The sequence below is a fragment of the Pollicipes pollicipes genome, unplaced genomic scaffold (genome assembly GCF_011947565.3).
Source record: "Pollicipes pollicipes isolate AB1234 unplaced genomic scaffold, Ppol_2.1 Scaffold_7261;HRSCAF=8764_pilon_pilon_pilon, whole genome shotgun sequence".
NCBI classification, from domain to species: domain Eukaryota; kingdom Metazoa; phylum Arthropoda; class Thecostraca; order Pollicipedomorpha; family Pollicipedidae; genus Pollicipes; species Pollicipes pollicipes.
This window is the reverse complement of record NW_023597054.1, coordinates 63,750,529-63,774,287: the sequence shown is the minus strand read 5'-3', so window position 1 is coordinate 63,774,287 and position 23,759 is coordinate 63,750,529. Positions and strand designations below refer to the sequence as shown.

General features: G+C 62.5%; 1 protein-coding gene, 2 long non-coding RNA genes and 1 pseudogene across 3 annotated transcripts; 1 reads left to right on the top strand and 3 right to left on the bottom strand.

Annotated features, from left to right (window-relative positions):
* Positions 1-354, top strand: part of LOC119111728 (neurofibromin-like) — a 36,828-nt pseudogene extending 36,474 nt beyond the window's left edge.
* Positions 355-1,812: 1,458 nt separating this feature from the next.
* On the bottom strand, positions 1,813-3,390 carry LOC119113171 (uncharacterized). The gene is made up of 3 exons (XR_005095841.1): positions 3,355-3,390; positions 2,904-3,063; positions 1,813-2,318 (listed from the first exon to the last, which is right to left on the bottom strand). It is a non-coding gene; the product is annotated as an uncharacterized LOC119113171 (long non-coding RNA).
* A 131-nt stretch (positions 3,391-3,521) lies between these two features.
* Positions 3,522-23,736, bottom strand: LOC119111726 (citron Rho-interacting kinase-like; the record flags this gene model as incomplete). The annotated part of the gene is given in 37 exon segments (XM_037235532.1): positions 3,522-3,625; positions 3,933-4,133; positions 4,565-4,719; positions 4,996-5,182; positions 6,108-6,252; positions 6,741-6,821; positions 6,864-6,968; positions 7,449-7,656; positions 8,384-8,493; positions 9,048-9,211; positions 9,260-9,349; positions 9,988-10,156; positions 11,172-11,313; positions 11,626-11,834; positions 12,126-12,345; positions 13,240-13,349; positions 13,716-13,817; positions 14,610-14,684; positions 14,742-14,858; positions 15,119-15,155; positions 15,841-15,976; positions 16,322-16,388; positions 17,149-17,178; positions 17,518-17,700; positions 18,385-18,534; positions 18,936-19,076; positions 19,351-19,452; positions 19,747-19,897; positions 20,555-20,639; positions 20,684-20,749; positions 21,181-21,241; positions 21,668-21,781; positions 22,298-22,410; positions 22,413-22,495; positions 22,880-23,043; positions 23,396-23,476; positions 23,716-23,736. Coding segments are annotated over 36 exon segments (4,455 nt in total), but the record flags the coding sequence as incomplete, so codon positions are not given.
* Positions 15,223-16,419, bottom strand: LOC119112216 (uncharacterized). Its single transcript, XR_005095695.1, has 3 exons — positions 16,322-16,419; positions 15,841-15,976; positions 15,223-15,260 (listed from the first exon to the last, which is right to left on the bottom strand). It is a non-coding gene; the product is annotated as an uncharacterized LOC119112216 (long non-coding RNA).
* Positions 23,737-23,759: the final 23 nt, after the last annotated feature.

The window sequence follows — 23,759 nt, the reverse complement described above, 5'->3', positions numbered from 1 at the left end:
GGACGCCACGCACCCACACCGCGCCCTTGTCCGGGGAAGCGGGGGCGCTGGTCGCTGCACTGGGAGAGACTGGCGCTGCACCGTCACAGAACAAACTGGTTAGTGGGTGTTGGTGGGGAAGGGCCATGCTGGTGTGTAACTTTGAGTCCAAGCGGGAACAAGTGACGCAGTGGCACCCACATCTTGGCTGCAAGTATAACAGTGACAGTTTGTCTGTGTGTTGGTGCTGATCCGACGAGGCCCTGCACGGTGGGTTTAATGTTTGATTGCGATTAACATTGAATGGAGCGGTTGGCGCATTGCCTCCTCTAACACGACTTCTCTTATTTCAGTTGTCTTCAGAACCCGTTCTAAATGTGGAGCAATTGTATTTGGTGCTTCGATGTGTCTACGGATCTCTTGTGGGTAGCGGTCGACCCGCCCCATTTTGCCGGTACCTGACCTGTCTCGGGCTGCCATCTCCTGGCCACCAGATAAGTTACAACTGCGGTGTTTTCCCGTGGCGCGGCGCCACCGGCCGCGCCACAGCTGCTCTGCCGTCAGTGTTCTCGTTGCGCGCGTGCCCGTGGCCCACCGCGATGCTGCTACCGCGACACGTGCGGCCGGCCGGCGCGCGCTGGCCGCCGCTGCTCCGCCCACCCCACCCACCTATAGATGTATAATGTATATACAGCACACTGTAGATCGTACACGCGCCGCGCCCGGCGCCTCGCACCATGTCCAGTCATCGCGTTTCTGTAGGCTATGTTGTGTAGTCGGATGTGTCTCTGGCGCCGCCCGCGTTAGCCGGCAGGCTCCGGGAGGCGCGTGCGGTCGTGGCCCGCGGCGTGGTTTTAGCCGCGCGGCCGCCGGCGGACGGGACGGACGTCCACCTCCTGTGATGGGGCTCGTGTCGGTGGGCGGAGGGTGAGGCGCCGGTCTGCACCCTAGTCAGGTCTAGCCGCTGGCCACGCCATCACAAACTGCCACCGTAGGCATCTATTTTCAATTGTTAACTCACTCTCCGGTCCCACGTCGGCCCGTAGCAGAAATCTCCGTATTTTGATGTCATTTAGCTGTTTCTGCACATTAATGTACTATTTATTTTGCCAAATACAGGTGAAAAATGTGTGTGCTGTTTTGGTACAGTGAGCGGTTCTGGTCTCTGGCCGTCTCACCGACGCGGAGAGTCGCCAGGCAGGACGCAAGTGCTGGAGGAGGTGGGCGACAGCCTCGACATCGCGCGGTCCGTTGACGGACTGCGCGATGTCATGTCGTCGCCTGATGGCTGGGAGCGCGGCCTAGGCCTTCCGCTACGGTCCGGTTACTGCTACGCTATGGGAGTGAAGTGCTGCCGGCCGTTTCGGCCCGTTCAGCCCCGGACAAGCCGGCGCAGCGTCGGCGCCACCCCGGCGGGTCGCTCCGCCGGCAGCCGCCCTCCAGGGGCGGCGTGCCGTGCTGGGAACGCCGCGCCTCCCGCTGCGCTGCGGCGGCGCCCCTGTGCGATAGTCGACGCGACTTCGGAGGGAGCCCGGGTGCGGCATACCCTCCCGACTTCTACAGCGCGGTGGAAGCGTCAGACTTAGACAGCTTCGCCCCTTCCCCCTCCCTTTACCATGCGACAGGGCCGTGCTCCGCACACGCAATTTATACGGATGAAGGTTGATATGGGTAGCAGTAGGCACACGCCACGTTCTGCTTCATCATAAATCGGCCCATGAATGACGATGACATCCCTGTCAGTCGACGCGCACACCGACTGACGACAGTCTATCATTAGCTCGCCAGAAAATGGCCGCGGTCTCCAGCTTCAGTCCGACGAAAGCCTCAACAGAAACTCGTATGTGTGTATTTCGGTCTGGTCAGCGCACAGAGGCAAGGGAAGGCACACAGCCCGTGTGGAGCAAGCAAGCTCACCATAATGCCACCATTGAACACAGCTGAACAGAACAGGAAGCGGGAAGCGGGCGGGACAGAAAGACAGAAGGGCAAGAGGTGGCAGGCGAAGGCGGATAAACTCAGCGGTCCGCCATCACAACCGGAAGCGGTCCTCACTGCGGCGTCGCACTCGGCCCAGGTCAGCGACACATTCACGGGGCCTGTATTCCCTGGTCCACTTCACAACTAACCACACGACTATTTAAGTACACGGCCGAGGCGCCATTAAACTACCCGACGTCCTCGACTTGCCATGCACGGCGCGTTACTCCACGCGCGCTGGATTAATATCTTGCCGGTCGGAGCGCGTCTGTTTAGCGTTTGCGCCGCTTGGCGTCGCTAGTGGGCGCCTCAGCGGGCCGGTTGTGCTGGCGAACCCGCACGGTCTCATTGAAGCGCACCTGCCGGGCGGAAGGAAGCAGCAGGTCAGCAGCGCTCTCTGACCCCAATCGTCGGCATGTCGGCTTCAAACGAATCACCATCCGACAGTTCACGGGCGGGTGGCGTGATGTAACAGAGCCAACCCGCAGTGATCGAGTCAGTGTCGTTCAGGCCAGCTCGCTTGTAGTGCAGGGGACCCTGCCAGATTTCACAAGTCTGAGAGGCTCATATGCAGCATGATACTTCGTGCTCAAAAACGCTCTGAACCCCCCGCCCTGACGACAGATCTCCCACGCAGGTCGATGAACTACTGAAGAAACGCTACAGTACCCATGACGGATACCACCGATCACATCACTGATGGTAATGACGTGCCGGGACGGCGCAGTACCACTGACACCACTGCACGCCACCACTGACGCGACTGCCGGCGTTACTGACGTGTCGGACAGTGCACTACCGCCACACCGACGCCCCCGGAGCCGGTAATTCCTGACATGTGACAGTGCACTACTGCCGTACTGACGCCGCGGAGCCGGTCACTACTGACGTGTCGGACAGTGCACTCCCACCGCACCGACGCCCCGGAGTCGGTCCCCACTGACGTGTCGCGACGGCTGGCTGCCAGATGACATGCTACTGAGGTCGGAGCCGATGGAGAGCGTGTCGCCGCTGGCCTCCTCCAGCGACTCCATCACCGACGGCGTGAAGCTGAACTCCAGCGAGCCGGCGTCCGGCTCGGCCGTCTGCTCCGTAGCCGTCGCGCTGTCGGCCGCGCGTCACGCCACGTCACGCGCAGAAGAGGTCCGCCGGGTGTTACGAGCGTCACGCGGGACCGCAGTCCGTCAAGGGCGGGGCCAGGTGCGCCACAGAGCGACACGGCGCCCAGGGGCGTGTTCAAGCACTCCGCACCTGCCAGCGAAGGCCAACAATACACATCCCTCAGCAGGACCGCCAGCCAGAAGCGACTCATCCCAAGCACATCCCACCCCGCGGTGCCGCCGTCCAGACCTCACACCGCCGCTACTGCCGCCGCCGCCCGGCCGGCACGCCCACCTGTCCGTGTCGGCCCAGCTGCTGACGCTGGCGGCGTCCTCCACGGCCTCGCTGAGCACGGCCAGCCGGTGCAGCTCGGTCCGCGCCGGCAGGGAGGTGGCCAGGTACACGCCGCCGGCGGCGCCGGCCGGCGCCAGGAAGCGCGCGCCGGCCAGCTCCAGCTGGCTGACGGCCGGCGGCACCGCGTCCGCGTCACGGAACGAGCCGCGCGCCACCTCCACCACCTCCACCGCGTGGAAGTGGAAGATGAAGAGGAACGGCGCCTGGTACGCTGCGGTGAGGGCGAGAGATGAGCGTGAAGCGAGGGCACAACATGCCACACATTTTCGGCGTTGCTCTGAACGTACCCGCGGTTTAACCTCCTTTGACTGCTCGTTACACCGATTCAGAATGTTCCACACACCACGAACACTACAGATCGTGATAAGGGCTTGATGTGTCAATACATCTGGGTCAAAAAGTACACACCCACTCGCACAAACCTTAGTATCTTCTTTATAATTTCCCTGTCTATACCACTGGGTTCCAAAGGGACTCTCAGCTGTCTGCTCCAGCGGAGCCACCGCCCGTGAGCTCACCGAAGGCCAACGGCAGGCGGGTCCACTTGATGTCCTGCTTGCGTGAGCGCGAGCCGAACTGGTCGACGAACACGCCCAGCTCGTGGTAGCAGAGCAGGTACTCCTTCTCGGAGACGGCCAGGATCGCCACCGGGAACGAGCGCATCTGGCTGGTGCCGTACACGATGTACGCCAGGCTGGCGTCCGACGAGTCCAGGAACTCTGCCCAACGCGCGGTCAGACCCGCGGCGTTAAACACAGCAGACAGCGGCGGGGCTCGACGGCGACGCCCGCGTCACCGCCGTCTCCCGTCCTCGCGGGGTGTGCACACGCCTCAGCAGACCGTGCCGCGGATCCAGCACACCAGACCAAGCCATCGCGCCATCCGGATCTGGACATCTGGACATTTACAGACTGACCAGCGTGCATCGCCGCCTGCTGCTTGCCCCCCGGGGCCACTGCGAACCAATGATGTCACGGGCTGGGTACCAGTGTGTCCGAGCATCTCCCCGGCCTCCGGAGCGAACCAAATGCTGTCACCGGTCGAGTACCAGTGTGTCCGAACATCGCTCCAAGTGCTCAGCACTGGCGCTGACGTGCGATCCACACTTGACTCCGCCAGAACGCTGGAGGCAACCACTGCCTTGACCGACCTTCAATGGCAAAGTTGCAGAGGTCGACCTCAAAGAAGCGGTCGGTGCCGATGATGATGGAGCTGGAGGTGAAGTGCAGGCAGGTGGCTGGTTCCTGCGTGCTGAACTGCTTCACCAGCTGGTAGGTGGTCAGGTCGTAACTCCAGCGGAATAGGCTAAAGAACGGCGGACCAAAGCTCGGTCAACGGTCACCACCACCCCGGCAACAGGCACTGGAAGGCAGCCCACCGCGCCAGGCGACCCTGGTGAATACGGATCGCCAGTGAGGCGACGGGCGGCCCGCGTAGCCTATCAGGTATACAGCTGGAAATACAAATGACGCTTATTTTGGTACTCATGTAACGTGTTTGAGGCGAGGTCTGCCTCACCAGGCCCGCTTAGACAGGACAGTGGCCTAGTGCGTTCGGTTTGAGGCGTCGTCAGCGGCTCACCAGACGCGGTTGGAGGAGGCGGCGCACACGAACGCCTGCTTGTCGCCGGTGGCGCCGGCGGCCAGTAGGTGGCAGCTCTGCAGGCCCTCCAGTCGCCAGGCGTCCAGTCGGGCGGCCGACACCGAGGCCGCTTCGGCGCAGGCGCGCACCGCGTTCAGCGGCGCCACACGCAGCTCGTGCTCCTTGCCTGTCGGCGGCCGCGGTCGACTGTGAGCGCGCCCGGAGCCCCCCCCCCCCCCTCCCCCCCCCCACCACCCGCAGCACGGCGCGATGCTGCAGACTAAAGAGGCTGACAGATATGTTGGCGTCTAGACTGGAGCGCTTCAGTCGAAACCTTAAGACAATGAGCACGCACTGCTAGCCTTTAAAGGGACGGGAAAGCTGGCTGTGAGGGTACGTGCGACATGCTCACGAAGACACCGAGTTACCATGGAAGAAACCGTGACGCATGCCTCACTCCAAATCTCTTTGCTATAGTCCCAAGCAGAGGACGCTTTCGAATTCAGCAAAACTTTGCACGGCACGTATGCGTCACAAAAGCGGAATCCCACGTTGCCTTGCAATGTAGAAGCGTGCACTAGATAAGCCAACAGTCACGTGACTGTGTGTATATACATATATATATATATATATATATATATATATATATATATATATATATATATATATATATATGATGTATGTATGTATATCTAATACCACTAAACCGAGAACGGCTAGATGGCTATATGACCAGAGTGTGCGGTCGGCAAAGAGGGGCTAGCGCATCGCATTAAACCAAACCCACGTGTGTGAACGGGTGGGGTATGCCTTAGCTATAACACATACGACACAAGCAAATGCAGCGTTGATTTCGGCTGGCCAACGCGTACATTTCACAAAAGAAAGCCAGCGGGTCGAGTTGCCCATAACTCGCCTGGTATATCTTAGTTGACCAGTGTACCTGCGAGTCTATGCCATGTTACAGCTGATACCCCTCTTTCTATTTGGACACGTATGCTAGCCAGCTAAGACAGGTGTTGCCGATGTGGTGGTATGTATATCGGTTTGTGGCTGCACCAGCGCGGCACCTTGGTCCGGGCAGGCCAGCCTGGCCAGCAGCAGAGGCCCACCTGCGATGAAGACCAGCTGGTCAACCTCGGGCACGGCCCTCATCATGAGCACAGGCGGGAAGCCGTCCACCTTGATGCGTCGCTCCGTGCGGCCGTCGGTGAGCGACAGCGAGTACAGGCCGTCCTCCGTGCCGAGTAGCATCAGCTGGCGGCCGGAGGCGGTCACGGGGTCAGCACAGGTCACGGGTGTTAGCACAGGTCACGGGTGTCAACACAGGTCACGGTGTCAGCACAAGTCACGGATGTCAACACAGGTCACGGTGTCAGCACAGGTCACGAGTGTTAGCACAGGTCACGGTGTCAGCACAAGTCACGTGTGTCAGCACAGGTCACGAGTGTCAGCACAGGTCACGGGTGTCAGAACAGGCCACGGGTGTCAGAACAGGCCACGGCAGCGTCGGGTTGCATGTCGCTCCACATTGCACTGCAGCTCAGCTTGCGGTTACGTCACATGCAATGAGTCACGACACAGATTCGCGGGTGTCATCTGCGCATCACACCTGCACAAACGCCTCAGTAAAAAACATAATATATCAGTCACAATGCCGTCGCACTGGTGATCACGCCGGCCACGCTGGACGCGGCAAACCCGGAGCGCCGACGCCCGGCGCGGCCGGCCGTCCGCCGTCCCACCTGGTCGGTGACGAGGTGCGCGCAGTTGATGTCGATGCAGTCGGCGCCGTCGGCGGCGTACACGAGGCTGGCGCGGGCTGAGCCGCGGCCGTCGGCCGGCCCGGCGGCGGCCGGCGGCGGCACCAGCGACTCCAGCAGGCCCACCCACTGCTGCTTCTCCGGCAGGCTGCTGCACAGGAACTGGTACGACTTGGCCGGCCAGCAGGTCGTCTCCTGCACGATGCCCACCTGTGTGTGGGGCGGCGGCGCGCGGCGTTACGAGGGACACGACAGCGGGGCATCCCTCAACATCCCCCTCCGCCACGTCAACAGAGGCCCCAAGGGCTAACGGTCGTCTGGGCCCGGCGCACAGCTGTAACACGGAGCGGCCGTATTCAGCTGCTGCATTCGGGCGTCGTATACGGTATTTCTCTGGTTACATTTACACTTTACGCAAACACTCCCAGGACAAGTGGGGCCAAACCTAGAATGCGCTCAGCATTTCGACGACTTAGACCAAGCGATGACTCACTACCGATGGCCAGCCCCTCGATCCCTTCGTCGGATGACACATCCACCACAGCTGCCACAGAACGCACCGCGGTAACTGACAACCTACCGCTGCCCGCTGCGTACTCCGCCATCCCGCCTCGATCGCCACCAGGAGACGGGCCGGCCTGCCCCGACCGGCCCGCCACCCGCGCCACACGCCGATACCGGAGGCCGTACCTTGAACACGTAAGGCAAGTCGCGGCGGGCCAGCTGCGGCACCTCGGAGTACGCCACGTCGGCGTCCACGTGCACGTGGCCCGAGCGGAGGTCGATGGTCTGCAGCGGCGCCGGCGCCAGCCCGCCCGGCGACGGCTCCTCGGCGTACAGCGTCAGCTGGCCCTCCTCCACGCGCAGGAAGCGACGCTCCCAGCCGGCCTTTCCGGGCCTGCCGGACGCGGGGCGCACGGGCCGGTCACCGTCCGCCGCTGGGTCATCATATCCGTCACGGACTGGTCACTGCCCGCCGTTGGGTCATCATGTCCGTCACGGGCCGGTCACCGCCCGCCGCTGGGTCATGTCCGTCACGGGCCGGTCACCGCCCGCCGCTGGGTCATCATGTCCGTCACGGGCCGGTCACCGCCCGCCGCTGGGTCATCATGTCCGTCACGGGCCGGTCACCGCCCGCCGCTGGGTCATCATGTCCGTCACGGACTGGTCACCGCCCGCCGCTGTAATGATGGCCCCGCTGGGCCATCATTGGGGTCTGAATCCTGGGACTTCCTGTTCGCATGTCGCCCATTGCCTTTGTTGGTATTGGTATTGGTGGCACGGGAATGAATAGTGAACCATACAAACGCCCAATTTATCCCTCTTCGGAGCACCTATGAGCCCTAATTCAGCTGTCGTACCGTAACAAGCACAGCGATCCACATGCCCATCTGGGTACAACGACCCAGCCCTGCACCTGCACACACTGATCCCACTACGAACCCGGTGCCCCTGACCCCGCCACGCACCTGGCGCCCCTGACCCCGCCACGCACCTGGCGCCTCGGACCCCACCACGCACCTGGCGCCCCTGACCCCGCCACGCACCTGGCGCCTCGGACCCCACCACGCACCTGGCGCCCCTGACCCCACCACGCACCTGGCGCCCCGGACCCCGTCACACACCTGGGCACCCGGATCCAGCCGCGGCCGGCGGTGGGCGTGTCCTCGGAGGGCTGTCGGGGCGGCTTGGGCGGCCCGGCGACACGGCGCACGGCCGGCGAGGCGTCCGACTGCTGCCACGAGTCGGAGAAGTGCCGCGCCAGCGCCGCCGGCAGGCCGCAGGTGCGCGGCAGCTCGCCGGCGCACTGCAGCGGGAGGCGGCGTCAGCGGCACCCGGCGCACGGCGGAGGAGACGCACGCGCACCCGGCCGGGGCACCGACGGCCATACTGATGAGGGAGTCTTAAGAGCTTCAGCTTTCAAAACTGCCGACTTGGAGGTCCACCGACACACCGAGAACAGTCGGCAATGCTGTGCGATTTCCAGCTTGACTGCAGAGCTCATGGAGACACATCAAGCTGATGCATCACGACAACCAAACTGAGATCCTCTCCATCCGATCAAGGACGCCAGCCCCGCTGCTGATCGCCGGCCGCAGGCCTATCACCCGACTGCACCGGGGGGAGAGCGGTGGCCACGTGCCACCCGCCACAGTGCCCATACCTTGGGGTGCGGTGATGTGGCACTCGGCACAGCGCCCGTACCTTGGGGTGGGCAGTGATGTGACACTCGGCACAGCAGCCGTACCTTGGGGTGCGGTGATGTGACACTCGGCACAGCGCCCGTACCTTGGGGTGGGCAGTGATGTGACACTCGGCGCAGCGGGCGGCCGTGCGTCCGAAGCGCACCGGGCCCAGGCAGGCGGCGCACTTAGCGGCCCGCGTCATCAGGCCCGTGTCGAACCGGTGCGGGATGTTATGGTGCATGCGCTGCGGCGTGGGCGTGGGCGTGGCTGGCGGCGGCGGCGCGCCGGCGCGGGCGCCGCGCGCCGCCGGCGTGCTCTGCACCCCCGGCGACTGCGCCAGCAGACGAAGCGCCTGGCGCGACTGCGGCGTGCCGCCCAGGCACGGCGTGTCCGGACAGGTGGGCACTGCCGGCGCACGGGCGGGGCGCCAGGTCACGTGCCGGTCTCACGCCACGGCCGAGTTCACGATGGCGGTCGTGTGCGGTTCGTGTGCGACTTGTGAAGATACCTTGCGTCGCTGACTAGCCGGAGCATTTTACCGAACGGTCATTGTTGAGATGAACAACGTATGTCCTGTTGCCATCTCCGCACGGTTATTCCCGTACAAAAAGCAAGACACCAAACGTGTGTGACGGCGACCATCTATCACCTTGCAGCCATTAAAATATAAATTAATTGTTTGATGTTCCCGATGTTCCCCTGTGACTGCAGCTGGAGGCAAGACACCTGGCTTCAAACCCAGACCGATTACGACATTTAAACATCTACACATTGCTCCTTATGGTGTTGCTTTTTTCATCGGCACTGCGACTGAGCCAATGAGCATACTCCGCCCACACTCATTCTCTTTACATGACCAAATTCATGCAAGAAAAATAAAGAACACACCAAGCAACCATGACACCAGTCAAGACACTCCAAACATACAACACAAGTCGCAGCCCCACAAACCCCCTGCCAGCGGCCTGTCGTCTTCTCAAGTTACTGTCCGGGCCCTCCAGCGCTCCGTGCCCCGCACCATTCCTCAGCCGCCGCCGGCTCACCTTTGTTGGTAAGGGACACGATCTCGGCCCTGGCCCGGTTCAGCTGGTCGTTGGCCTGTTTGGTGCGCATGCGCTCTCGCTCCAACAGCCGCTCCAGGTCACGGTATTTCAGCGGCACGGGCGTGCAGTTCTCCTTCTGTTTCTCACCGAACAGCCGGTCGGCCAGCGTCTGCGGACGGGCCGGGCGGCGTCAGGGACTGTGGCTGAGAGGCAGGCCGGGCAGCGGCCGTGGCGTGGTGATGGACGGGCCGGGCGGCGTCGGGGACTGCTGCTGACAGGCAGGCCGGGCAGCGGCCGTGGCGCGGTGATGGACGGGCCGGGCGGCGTCAGGGACTGCTGCTGACAGGCAGGCCGGGCAGCGGCCGTGGCGCGGTGATGGACGGGCCGGGCGGCGTCAGGGACTGCGGCTGACAGGCAGACCGGGCAGCGGCCGTGGTGCGCTGATGGACGGGCCGGGCGGCGTCAGGGACTGTGGCTGAGAGGCAGGCCGGGCAGCGGCCGTGGCGTGGTGATGGACGGGCCGGGCGGCGCCAGAGACTGTGGCTGAGAGGCAGGCCGGGCAGCGGCCGTGGCGTGTTGATGGACGGCCGCTGCTCCGACGCCGCGGCGACAGCGGGACAAGAGCGCCCTCCGGCTTGTCCGGGCCTCGAGAGAGCCCGGGCAAGGAAATGAGTTGACTGGGGATAGAGAGCATCGTTCCGTATTACGTTGTGAATGATGCAAAGCACTACCAAAATAAATGCAATTGCAATGGCTTATGATATATGGCAATATATATCATATATTGTCACGTATCATATACATATGGATATAGCGTTCTTGCCGTTTCTGGGCCATTCAAAACCCACAAGACATCCTTCCAAATTCCACACTCAAGATCCAGGACCAAAGCTCAACCTAAATCCCACCCTGGGGCCGTCCGGCGGCCTACCAACACCACCCGCCACCGGTACCAGAGCCGAGCCCGGCTGCGGTGGCCCACACCGCCAGCCGCGGCCCCCGGCCCGCCCCGGAGTCCAGCCGCGGCTGCCGGGCCCGTCCCTGCGTCCAGTCGCGGCTACCCGGCCCGCCCCAGAGCCCAGCCAGGGCTCCCGGGCCGCCCCAGAGTCCAGCCGCGGCTCCCGGCCCGCCCCGGAGTCCAGCCGCGGCTCCCGGGCCCGTCCCAGCACCGACGACAGACCCACCTTCTTGCGCGGCGGCGCCTCCGACTTGGCCTGCAGGAAGTCGATCAGCTTGGTCTGCTGACCGAGCGTGCCCTCCAGCCGCTGCTCCTTCTCGTCGTAGCTCAGCTGCATCTCCGAGATGACGCCCTCCAGCTCGGCGATCCTGCCCGGCCACGGCAGGTCAACGCCAACGGTCAGCATTGGCTTACGGCGGCGCGGGCTAAGGCTGGCCGGGCCGGGCAATGGTCAGCACAGGGCAGGCCCCGGCACCCTAGGTTACGATGTTTCGAGCCAGGCTAGATCGGGCATGAGCTTGCTGATGCTGATGGTTGCCAGTTGGTAGCAGTCAGCACGCATAAGAAGCAGCAGGTGAGGACCATGCGGTCCGAGAATTCACCGCCAAAACCAATGGCGCTTCCTGCTACCAACCGCCCGGCCCAGTCGGCGGACGCAGCGCGCGGCGACCCCGGCTGACCTCTCCTTGAAGGCCTCGGCGCGGTCGACGGCCTTCTCGAGCGCCTCGGTCAGCTGGAAGTTGGAGTCCTTGAGCGAGTGGATCTGCGTGAGCAGGCCGGACGTCTCCTCCTTGAGCCGGGCCATCTCGCGCAGCGTCTGCTCCTCGCGCCGCTCCAGCTGGCGCAGCTGCGTCTGCGCCTCCGACAGCTGCTGGTCGTGCTGCGACAGCTGCGCCGACACCCAGCCGTCAGACCAGCGGAGCGCGGCGCCGCCGTCACGTGCGCACAAGATGTCGCCGACATGGGCGTGGAAAAGGGCACAGAACGGAACCGCAGCGCAGCGACAAAGAAAATCTGGGAACGCGCACAGACTGACGGGCATGGACGTTTTTCTCCCGCGCTCCCCAAACACTGGTAATTACTGGGATATCCAACACTCATCAGCATTCTTGCCGCTTGTTAGCGTGCTTGGCGAACCACCAAACGTTTCAGCGTCCCACGAGTGCAGCCCTCGGCTCACCTGGTTGGTGAGACCGTGTGACAGCTCGCGGTACTCGTCCAGGTCCTTCTTCAGGATGTCACGCTCGGTCTCGACGTCGGCCTCCTGCTCCTGCAGGCGGCGCTCCAGGTCCTGGACGCGCCGCTCCTGGAACAGCTTCAGCGACTTCTCCTCGTTGGCGCCCGCCTTGGCGGAGCGAAGCTCGGTCTGCAGGCGCGCGATCTCGTCCGACAGGGCCGACCTGGCGGGGAGGGGCACACAACGGGCCGTGAAAGACCTGGCGGGGAGGGGTACACAAGACCATGAGAGACCTGGCGGGGAGGGGCACACATCGGGCCGTGAGAGACCTGGCGGGGAGGAGTACACAAAGGGGCCGTTAGAGACCTGACGGGAAGGGGCACACAACGGGCCGTGAGAGACCTGGCGAGGAGGGGTACACAAGACCATGAGACCTGGCGGGGAGGGGCACACAACGGGCCGTGAGAGACCTGGCGAGGAGGGGTACACAAGACCATGAGAGACCTGGCGGGGAGGGGCACACAACGGGCCGTGAGAGACCTGGCGGGGAGAGGTACACAAGACCATGAGAGACCTGGCGGGGAGGGGCACAAAAAGGGGCCGTTAGAGACCTGACGGGAAGGGGCACACAACGGGCTGTTAGGGACCTGGAGGGCGGGGGCAAACAACAGGCCGTGAGACCTGGCGGGAGGGACACACAACGGACCATTAGGCTCGAGTCACAAGAACAGGGCGAGACAAAAGGCAGACCTCGGCAGACAGGGCTAACTTGATCCGGAGGGGTGCACACGCAGGGTGTCGTCAGAGATGAGGCCAGAGTCAGTGCGGTCAAAACAAGAACGTTCTAAGCTACCAGCTGGCTCCGTGGTCGCGGTCCTTGGCCAGCTAAGTGGTCCGAGTGGTGCGTGCGAACAATGTTTGAACTGAAGTCTGGCGAAGAGGAACTTTAAGGGATTTAGGGTCTGAAACAGCAGCTTAACACAAGGGATCTTTTGTGCCCGCTCGACGATACGTTGTTCTCGTTCGCCTAATCGTGTTATGTGACACCATAAGCATCGGCTACACCCCGGCAGGCTGTGGCCAAGTCCGCAGCCGGTGGGTTGCGCTACACACTGACTTGTTCTGCTCCTGCTTATCTGTGTCGGCCTCCTGCTTCTTCAGCAGCTGCTCCATGTCGGTCAGCTGCGTGTCCAGCGTGGAGCAGAGGTCCTTCAGGGACGAGATCGTCTATGGTCGGCAGCGACGCGTCAGCTCAGATGCGAGGTAAACCACGGCTCCATAAACAACAGCGGTCAGGCTCTAGTAACAGCCGAAGAGTAGTGAGAGCTCCGTTGCATTGGGGACGTGCTCAACACCCGACATTCAAGAGCTTTTCTGGCGTTACATCAACTTATTTGGGTTATACGGCGTACTTTAAGTGACATCGCTGAACTTCGCTCACGTGCTAAACATTGGTAATAAGTCAGGGTAGTATGCTGTACCAGGGCCGCAAAAAGGGAAATAAACACATTTGAAGCGAAGCTGGCATCCCAGTCTCAAAACTCGCGTACCACTCGCCCAGCCCGCCACCCAGCGGCGCCGCCCGGTCCTCACCGCCTCCTGCTGGTCGGCCTTCTTCTGAGCGTCGGCCAGCTCGCGGCGCAGCGCCTCCTCCGTCTCCTGGAGGCGGTGCGTGCGCTCGGTCTGCTGCTGGGCGGCCGCCTGCTGGTCGTCAAGCCGCTCCTGCAGGCGCTGGGCGGCACGCTCGGCCTGCTCGCGCTGGCCGGCGGCCGCCGCGCCCTCGGCCAGCTCCCGCTCCAGCGCGCGCACCTGTTCCACCCAGCGGCCCACCTCCGTCTGTGTGCGGACGGGCACGTGGCTGGTCAGAAGGGCCCGGCTCGGACGCGGCAAGGGAAGGCCGTCGGGCCCACCGATGCGAGCGGTCGGTACTTCATTCCGGCTGAGAACGGCTTCATTCAACATTCCGGCTGAGAACGGCTCTCTTCGCTGGGGACGACTGACTTCCAAATCAGCACACAGACAGAACGATGGGACGGTCCGAATCGCTCGGCACATGGTCCGAATCTTAAGCGTCAAGTCCACTTTAACAAACATCTTCAAAAGTCCAGGATTTATGAGGACGATCATCGTGACAACGATCTTTCAAAGCCTATCTTAGAAACAATACTTGTAAACGTAGAGTAGCGCATGAACGTGAGTGGATTCTGTGCATTTGCATATGCATTTACACACACACCTGGATTTGTTGCTTTTTTACAAGTTCCTTTGGTCTACAAATGAAACACCGTACTTGCTGGTGCACAAACTTGTATCCTGTCTTATCTACGAGTACCCCATTCCGTCTTGCTTGAGCAACAACCTAAGTCCAGTTCCGTTTACGCGACCGCTTCCAATTTTCTCCCTGTGCTTCGCCTTCCCCGTCATTGATGCGCGCACTTCTCCTGTTTCCAGACGCCCCCGGCGCGCCTCGCCGACCGATTGACTCACCTCGTGCGCCTCCTTCAGCTCGTGCGCCTCGCGACCGTGCCGCTCGACGTCGCGTTCGGCGCGCTCGAGGCCGGCCTGCCGCTCGGCCAGCTGCTGCTCGAGCCGGCCGGCGCGCTGCGTCAGCTCGGTCCGCTCCGCCACCCAGCCGGCCTCGGCCTGGCGCAGCTCGGCCAGCGCCGCCTCGGCCGCTCGCGCCTCCCGGTTGGCGATGCGCACGTCGATCTTCCAGTCGGCGACCTGCTTGTCCTTCTGCGGCGCGGGCGGCGGAACGGCTCACAGAGACGGGCTTACGTATTACGCTGGCGTTTGGTGAGTGAGTGGACAAGAAATCTTCTTCGCGGTACAAAGTTAAGGTTGGTTTACAGACAGCTACGTCAGATTCGAGCTGGACATGACTACGACAGGATGCGTACTGGACCATTACAAGTCATCATATCACATTTGATGTGACGTGCCCGACAGCGAGATGAAAGGTCGGCGAACGCGGCCGGCCGGGCGACGACACGTACCAGTCTGATCTGGTCCTGCAGCTCGGCCACCTTGTGCCGGTCCACGGCGCCGCGCTCCCGCGCCGACTCCAGCTGCTTCTCGGTCCGCTCCAGCTGCGTCTCCAGCACCAGCTGCGACTGCTTCAGCTTGGCCAGCTCCTCACTGCCGGCAGACGGGCGGTGTTTACCAGGCGCGACGGACACTGATTTGTCCAGCGGCGGTAGCCGGGAGAATACACAAACAGGACGGAAAGACAAATAATGAGCATGTCATTGCACGAAAAAAAGGGACAGAATGGCGGGAGACCAAAGAGAATAAGACACGCAGGAGCGTTGTTTCACAAAATGAGTTGGAGGTGGAGGGGTTGCTGAACAGTGAAAATGACCCAACCTACACCCAAAATATGCCAACAAACAGGCTTCTCCCAGGATTTTGCCCACTGTCCAAAGGTTGGGGGCATATCAGTGTCGCCCCCCCCCCCCAAATTGAAAGAAAACTACACTCCTGAAGACAACACAATAACATGACAACAGGAGGGCCAGATGGCAGCCAAAAACAAAGCATGAGAGTCAATAAGCCGGTATGCAAGCAAATCATAGAACAGCAGAGCAAGAAGGTAGGCAGATGTGGATTAAGCAACACGAGAGTAGGACAGAAACATGCTTGGTCAGCACTGTGAAAGAGGGACTCCGTGAAATGTGGGGGGGGGGGGGGGCGCCCGACGGGGTGTAGGCCCATCCACCTGTCGTGCGGCTCGGCGGCGCTGGCGTTGGCCAACTGGTGCTGCAGCGTCTCGTTGCAGTGCTCCAGCTTGTTGAGCGACTCCTCCAGGCCCAGGAGGGTGGTCTCCAGCTCACAGATGCGCTGCTGGTGATCCTCTGTAACCACGCCCGGGTCAGACGCCCCGCACGGCACCACCCCCAGACGTCCGCAGTACGGCAAATACGGGGCGTGCCCCGACCTCCCCGGGCGGTGGATGGACGGCCCCCGTAGCTGAACTGCCCTTTAAAATCCACCTCCCGAACTACAGCCGCAAGTCTCTAAACACGACCAGCGGCCCAGCCACTCAATACCGCAGGGTAGCCGGTCATCGCCAGCCTTCCGAACACAACCAGTGGCCCAGCTACCCGACGCCGCCATGTAACCGGCCATCGCCAGCCGTCCGGAGCGCACAAGCGGGGCCGCGAAGCGCCGCGCCGCGCGCGCGTGCGTGCGTGCCGTACCCTCCTTGTCCTGGGTGACGCGCAGGTCCTGCAGCATGGCGTCGCGCTCCTGGTGCGCCGCCTCCAGCTGGGCCCGCAGCTCGGCCGCCTCGGCCAGGTGCGCGTCCCGCAGACCGGCCAGCTCGGCCTCGCGCGCCGACAGCGCAGCAGCCGACTGCTCCCGGCGGGCGCGCGCCGACTGTCGGCAGAGCGGGGTGTCGGCGGCGGAGCGGAGTGTCGGCGGCGGCGGGTATGGCGCGACACGGTGGCGGAAGCACAGGCGGCGTGATACAAAGGGAGAGGCACAACATGAGACCTGAGAGAGGGACACGGCGGTGGGACTCAAGGCAGGCGACGGCGGATGATGACAGCAGTTCCTAAGTTGGCAACGTCAGCAGCAGAAACAGCCACAGACACCACGTCGCCGTGGCTGTCACACTGCTGCGGACGCGGCAGTACAGCTAGAGACACAAACAACTCTATCAACACCGCCCACCGATAAGGCTGAACGACGTCCTACGGCCATCGCGCAAGAGAACAAAACAGATTCAGTATCGAACAAACCCCAGAACACCGTGCACCCAGCGTTTAAACCCATCCCCAGTTCATGCTTGGCCACCGCTGGACAGTCCCGCACCCGGTGCCCGGTGCCGGCTGCCCACCTGCAGTTGCTCGGCGAGCTCGGCCGTCTGGCGGCGCTGCTCGGCCAGCTGGCGCTCCAGCTGGGCGGCGGCCGCCGAGCCGCCTTGCTGGCACCGATCGGCGCGCGCCTCGGCGTCGCCGCGCGCGCGCGCCAGCCGCTCGGCCTCGGCACGCAGCCGGTCCCGCTCGGCGCGCAGCTCTGCCAGCTGCGCCGCGTCGGCCGTCGTCTGTTCCAGCTGCCGCCGGTCAGGCGGCGTCACGACGGGCGGGGACACTCCAACACGGTCACGTGAGCGCGTTGGCGTACGGAAAACCTGAGCGTGCTGGACAGATACACAACCTTCGTAGACACGCCAGGAATGCGCTTGGCATGAATATGTCAAAGGTAAACACATGCCATTTCCCGGAAGATAGCGAAGCACCGTGTTAGCGCCAGGGAAAGACGGTCGGACAGCACGTAACGCATATGACGCCTTTAGACAACTTGGGCCCGAACGCCGCTAGAGCCAGACACCACGTGGAGCCGTGGGCAGCTCAGTCACGCCCCGGGGCGTCCGGACTGACCCCCTCCTCACCTGTCGCTCGAGCCGTCGCTGGTCGCGCGCCGCCTGCTGCAGCTGCGCCTGCAGCTGGTCGCGGTCGCGCTGGCCGGCGGCGAGCTGCTGCTGCAGCTGGAGCAGCTGCTGCTGCGAGGCGGCCGTCGTCTGCTCCAGCCGCTGCTGCAGTCCGGCCGAGTCCACTCGGCTGCTGTCCAGTACCTAGCGAACGGGCCCAGCCGGTCACCGAAACGGTCCACAACGGGAGCCCTTGCTCGCGCGTCTCGTGCCATTTACCCGGAGACACACCCATTATCCGAGGGGCATACACGCACGCCCAGCAATCCAGTCTCGTGCCATTTACCCGGGGACACACCCATTATCTGAGGGGCATACGCGCACGCCCAGCAGTCAAGTCTCGTGCCATTTACCCGGAGAAACACCCATTATCCGAGGGGCACACACGCACGCCCAGCAATCCAGTCTCGTGCCATTTGCCCGGAGACATACCCACTATCTGAGCGGCACACGCGCTCACCCAGCAGTCCAGAGTCGCTCACCAGCTCAGTCATTCAGTCAGACTTCTTCTTGGCTCGAAGTCTTGGCTGGTCTTTTGGTCTTAGTCACCATACAACCGTGTTGGGAAGGTCGCGCGGCGCGGTGTGACGCCTTCCAAACACTCAAAATACTGCAACTTCCGTGGAAGCAGCACTCACACTGGTCGCACTTCAGCAGAACCAGCACGCACAAAAAAATGCGGATTGACAGGCAAAATGGAGCGATCTAACTGGCATCCCAACACGTTGGCGCTTCAATTTTCATTTCGGCCGCCTATTATCCCAGTGACCTAGTCGTGCCCTCCGATCCGAACGAGGCGGCGCTCCGGTCGCCCACGACAAGACGTACCTCCTTGACCTTGTGCTGGTTCTGTTTGGCGGCCTCCTCGGCCGTCTTCCTGGCCTCCTCGGCGGCATTCAGCTGGCTCTGGCAGCGCTGCAGGTTCTCCAGCGAGAAGTGGTACTTCTCCTCCATCGACTTGCACTCGGCCTGGTACCGCTGCGGGCAGATGGCGGTTCAACGAACGCTCTCCCGTTCCACGACAGTCATAGTAAAGCTCGGGCCTCAGACAGCTTGGTGACGTCATTCATATTACTGCTAGGCACATGCAACGTCACATCCATGCAAGGATACCGATGGTGCAGTGGTTACGCAGCGCGTCTGGGAAACCAGAGGTGCGGCGTCCGATTCTCAGCGGTGCCCGCCCATACTGCCAGGGTGAGACATGCGACGCTATATCGCCACAGCACCTGGGTGCGTCGTGGAGCACCGACGCACGCACGCACACACGCGCGCACACACACACACACACACGCTGCCGCGCAGACAATGGCAAAACCCACGCTGCTCCACGAACTCCACATAACCCGTGTGGCGGCCGGCTGATCCCGTCAGCTCACCTTGACCTCGTCCTGGATGACCTTGAGCCGCTCCTCCTCGTCGCGCTTCCACTTGCGCTTGATGTCCTGCAGCAGCTCGAGCGCGCGCTTCTCGGTCGACATGCGGTCCTTCTTCTCTACCTCCAGCAGGCGGACGTAGCCCTAGCAGCGGGAGGGGAGTGAGGCGCGGCGGTGCAGCGGCGGCGGCGGCGGCGGCGCCACACGCAGGGGCTCAGGACCTGGGTCAGATCAGCGCGAGCGGGGAGGGTCCGGCCGCGGCCGACCGCTCCACCCGCACGCTCAGATTTGCGCAGTGTTTGTCATCATGTGCGAGGGGACGACCACCAGCTGAACACGAGTGCTGGGCTGACACTCGAGGCGCCGCGGATTCCGACACAGCCCGGTGCTGCACATGGGGGAGAATATGTAGACTCACAGCGGACTTGTCCTCGGCCCGGGCCAGAGCCGCCTCCAGCCGGTTCCGCTCCTCCTCAATCTTCTGTAGACGCTCGCTCTTCTCATCCACCTTCGCGCTCAGCTGGGGAGGAAGGAGAATAGCAGTGCACGCGCGGGTCGAGATAACATCCGATCCAAATACCCCGCTATATATATACGGCACTTTACATGACGCATTCCCTGTGCACAATGTCTTCACTAGCACATCCACCGGTCTCGCGGGACTGCAACATAAATCATAAAGCACAAGCACTCCTCCCCTTCTTCCAGCCGATTTATTCGGCGCTGCCAGCTCGCAAAGCGGTGCCGAGCACAACACCTCCCATCATCCCCCGGGGGTCGCACCCTCCAGCTGGCCGGGAACGAGCGTCAGTACCTGCTTGAGCTGGCTGCCGACCTCGCCGCGCTCGTACTCGTCCAGCCGCTCGCGCAGCGTGTGCAGCTGGCGTCGCTGGGCGCACACCTTCCGTTCCAGCTCGCTAGATGGCTCTGCGTCGGCCGCCGGCAGCAGCGAGCTGCTGCGCTGCCTGCGGACAGCGTCGGCCGCGGCTATCATATGGTGCCAGGCGGCAGCGAGCGACCCCGCCGCACGAGTGGAAACGTGCGGGGACGTGCGACAGGGCGACCCATCGACAATTGCGGTCGCCGTACATTTTTACGATAGGTCCGGCGGGAGCGAGCAAACCGGGGCCGCGGGTCCAACACTGTTGGTTGGTTTGCTGTCTGGATTAGAGCCCTTTCCGCCAGTCACGGCCATTTCAGGGCCATGGGATGAAGGAGAATGGATACGGCCCATCCACCGAGGTTTTGTCCCCACAGAGACCCCTTTGCGGGGTGTGTGCTCGACGCTCGGACGGGGAGCCGCCGGGTGACGCTTCGACTCACTCATGGCTGGCGCGTGCAGCCTGCCCCGGACAAGCGGGACGATCGCGAGGGATGCAGGATAAGAAGAGAGAGAACATAAAAGGACAGACTGCACTGAACGTGTCAAGTGAATGCACGCCAGTACTCGCCAACGGCTTTCGTCCGAATACCCGACTTTGCTACGAGTTCGTCCACCCAGCGGGCAACCCAACTACCAGCTGAGCAGCCCAGACCAGTCACCCTTGGCACCTCCGTAACCGGACCACCCCCTCGCCCCACCCCGCCGCACTCCCCAGCAGCGGGCCCGCATCACCACTGACCGGTCCTTGAGTGGACGCGTCTCGCCGAGCGGCTTGGTGAACGTGAAGGCCGATGAAGGGCAGCTCGCGGCCGGAGAAACTTCTGCTGCGAGAGCAGCGAGTCCAGGCTGGGCGACGGCGGGCTCGGGCGACACACCTCGTCGAAGTTGGACGTGTCGTCCACGCCGTTCACGGTCGGGATGAACGGCGGCACCGCTGCGGCGGGACGGGGGTCAGACTTAGCGTGACAGGTCAGCCACGAGTGACGACGAGACGGTCAGACGGCGGCCGCACTAGAGCTCCGCATGCGGCTATCAGCCCAAGTGCGCAGCTATTCGGAGAGCAATGCGTGCAACGCAATCACTGTCCCAACACCCAAACGGTTGATTCGAAGTCATGGCTCCACAGGGCCTCCTCACAAGTCCGCCGCACCCATCGCGTTGGAACAACAAGCACAGTAAACAGCACGGGCTGCCGCGTGGTGCCGCCGTTCGGCCACAGGGCCGTGGAACCAGCGGCCCACAGCTGTGCGGAAGCCGCGCGCGCTCCTCACTGTTGCGATGTTGTTCCAGTCGACGCTGGTGAAGAAGGCATGCTGCAGCACGTCGGCGTGCGCCAGGCGCCGGTTGTTGTCGGTTCAGCAGGGCCGGCGATCAGGCTCCAGGCGGCGTCGCTCAGCGCCGGCTCGCTGGGCCGCACCAGGTGCTTCTGTCGCCGGAGGGTGGCGGTGTGAGCGCCACGTCCGGCGCCGCCCCGACGGCAGGTACGGGGCACGATCGGCAGGGCTCGCGCGGCGCCGTCCGCTCATCACCCACCGGACGGCTCGCAGCATCGCTACTGAACACGAGTTCAGCGTCGGGCGTACCGTGCAAAATAACTCTACTTCACAACCTTATTGACGAACCTACTCAGGCTACTGAAAACGAGTCAGCGTCGGGCGGGCCGTGCGAAACAACCCTACTTCACAACCTTACTGACGAACCTACTCAGCTACTGAACACGAGTCAGCGTCGGGCGGGGCCGTGCGAAATAACCTTACTTCACAACCTTACTGACGAACCTACTCAGGCCACGAGAGGCATTGTGCGCACGGTCTCCTGGAGTCCATCAAGATGCAAGAACGCTTTCACCTACCTTGTGCTGCTGGATGTTGTTGTAGGTCGAGCCCAGCTTGTCATCACTGAACGGTGTTCTTCCAGTGAGCATCTCGAAGGCGACCACTCCGAGGGACCAGTAGTCGCAGTCCTTCTGCACGCGTAAAGGTTTCACGTCGATGAGGGTATGCCGGAGGGGGACACCCGCTGTCGTCAACGGAAGCAAATCTAAAGATGACATCGCTTGTTCTGTTACCGTCTAACACACGTCACTGTCACAGTCATAACTTGGCATCGCAGCCGAACGCATCGGTCAAAATTGAACAGTGGTTCAGCGTGCATGAAATAGAACGCAACAGATTCAGTCCTACAATGCAAACCTGGAGATACCGACAAAGCGCTCATAGTTAAGTGACTCACTACGCATATTGAAATTACTGAGGTCAGTGTCGTTGCCACGCCTTGACAGAAACAAGGCCAGCGAAAGTTTCCTGCGGCGGGGACCAAGCTCACGTCTCTCAACCTCAAGATCATCCTCATTCACCAGTCATCACATGACGGGGATCACCAAAGATCTTCTCCACTCGGCCACCACACCGCCCGGGAACAAACCGCACACCGCAGTGCGACACCAGCCCGCCCCCGTCCGCCAGCCCCTGCCCTGACTGACGCCGTAGGCTGGGCTGGCCGGCTGGCGCGCGCCGGCCGTGTTGACGGCGCGCAGCACCTCGGGCGCCAGGTAGTCGGGCGTGCCGACCGGCATGGCGGCCGACACCAGCCCGCGGCGCCGAGCCGCGCCGCCGAGCCGAAGTCGGCCAGCTTCACGTGGCCGCACCGGTCCAGCAGCACGTTCTCCGGCTTGACATCTCTGGGAGCGGGGCGGCGGCCGGCGGCGTCAGAGGGGCCGCGGCCGGCGGACCGCACCGACGGCGGGAGCCACGGCAGTCAACAACATAGCTACGCGGCGGCCAGAAGCAGGCAGAATTCACGTCCGTTCGCGTCCACACTTTAACATGAACTGGTTAATCTCAAAGCCAGTAAATTGCGAGCCGAGGAAAAAGAAGCACAGAAAACTTACATATGGTCGACAAATACACACATCATCACTATCACGCAATGATGCATCTTGTGGACCTCCTACACGTACGCATTCGACACAATGACTTGGCAACTGACTGGACCAAAATGGCCTCTGCATTGACCTGTCTGCGTAGCCCCCCTCCCCTTCCCGACTCCCGCACACGCGCCTAACCTGTGCACGTATCCCATGGCGTGCAGATCGTGCAGCGCCAGCGCAATCTCGGCCAGGTAGAAGCGCGCCGTCTCTTCCTCCAGCACGCCGTCAAAGCGGTCCAGCAGCGTCATCAGGTCGCCGCCCGGGTGGAAATCCATCACCAGGTACAGCAGCTGCGAGTCCTGAGCACGGACAGTGGGCAGGCGTGGTGGTGGTGCGTCGCCAGCCTCAGCCTCTGGACGCGGCACGGACAGCCAGACTTACCGAGTACGGGCTTTGATGGCGGCTGGTCATTGCTGGCGGTTCACACCCGAAGAGCTACATCAGACACGCGTCTTCTCTAGGTGGCACACATGCAACATATTGGTTAGCGAAATCAACACGCAACAAGCGCAGAAACGAATGAGGAAAGAGCATGGCTCAAACTACAACCTAATCAGTGTGCAAATAAATTAATATCGCGAGCATGTGAAAACAAACTTAACAGTGTGTACATGGTGCAGCAAGCGGGGCGCCTCAGGTAATATTTCTTACCTGGAATGCGTAGTGAAGAGCCGTGATCCACGGCGACACGGCCTCAGTCATGATATCCCGTTCCTCTTCATAAAACATCACCTGGAAACGGACTCAACCGGTCACCGAAAACTCACACCACAGGCACGACCGGAACAGCGCACACCACATACACTGACCTTAACAAACAAACATGGCTTGATTCCGCTCCAACACGCACCACGAACCTCGTATCATTCCGAACGCCCTCATCCAGCACGCCAGCACCTTCCCTCCTCCAGGACTCCACCCAGTCATCACCCCCCCATGCCACCACCAGCCAACGGCAGCGCGTGCCTCACCCCGGTCTGCGCCAGCGTGTCCTGCTTGCGTCCACCCAGCCGTA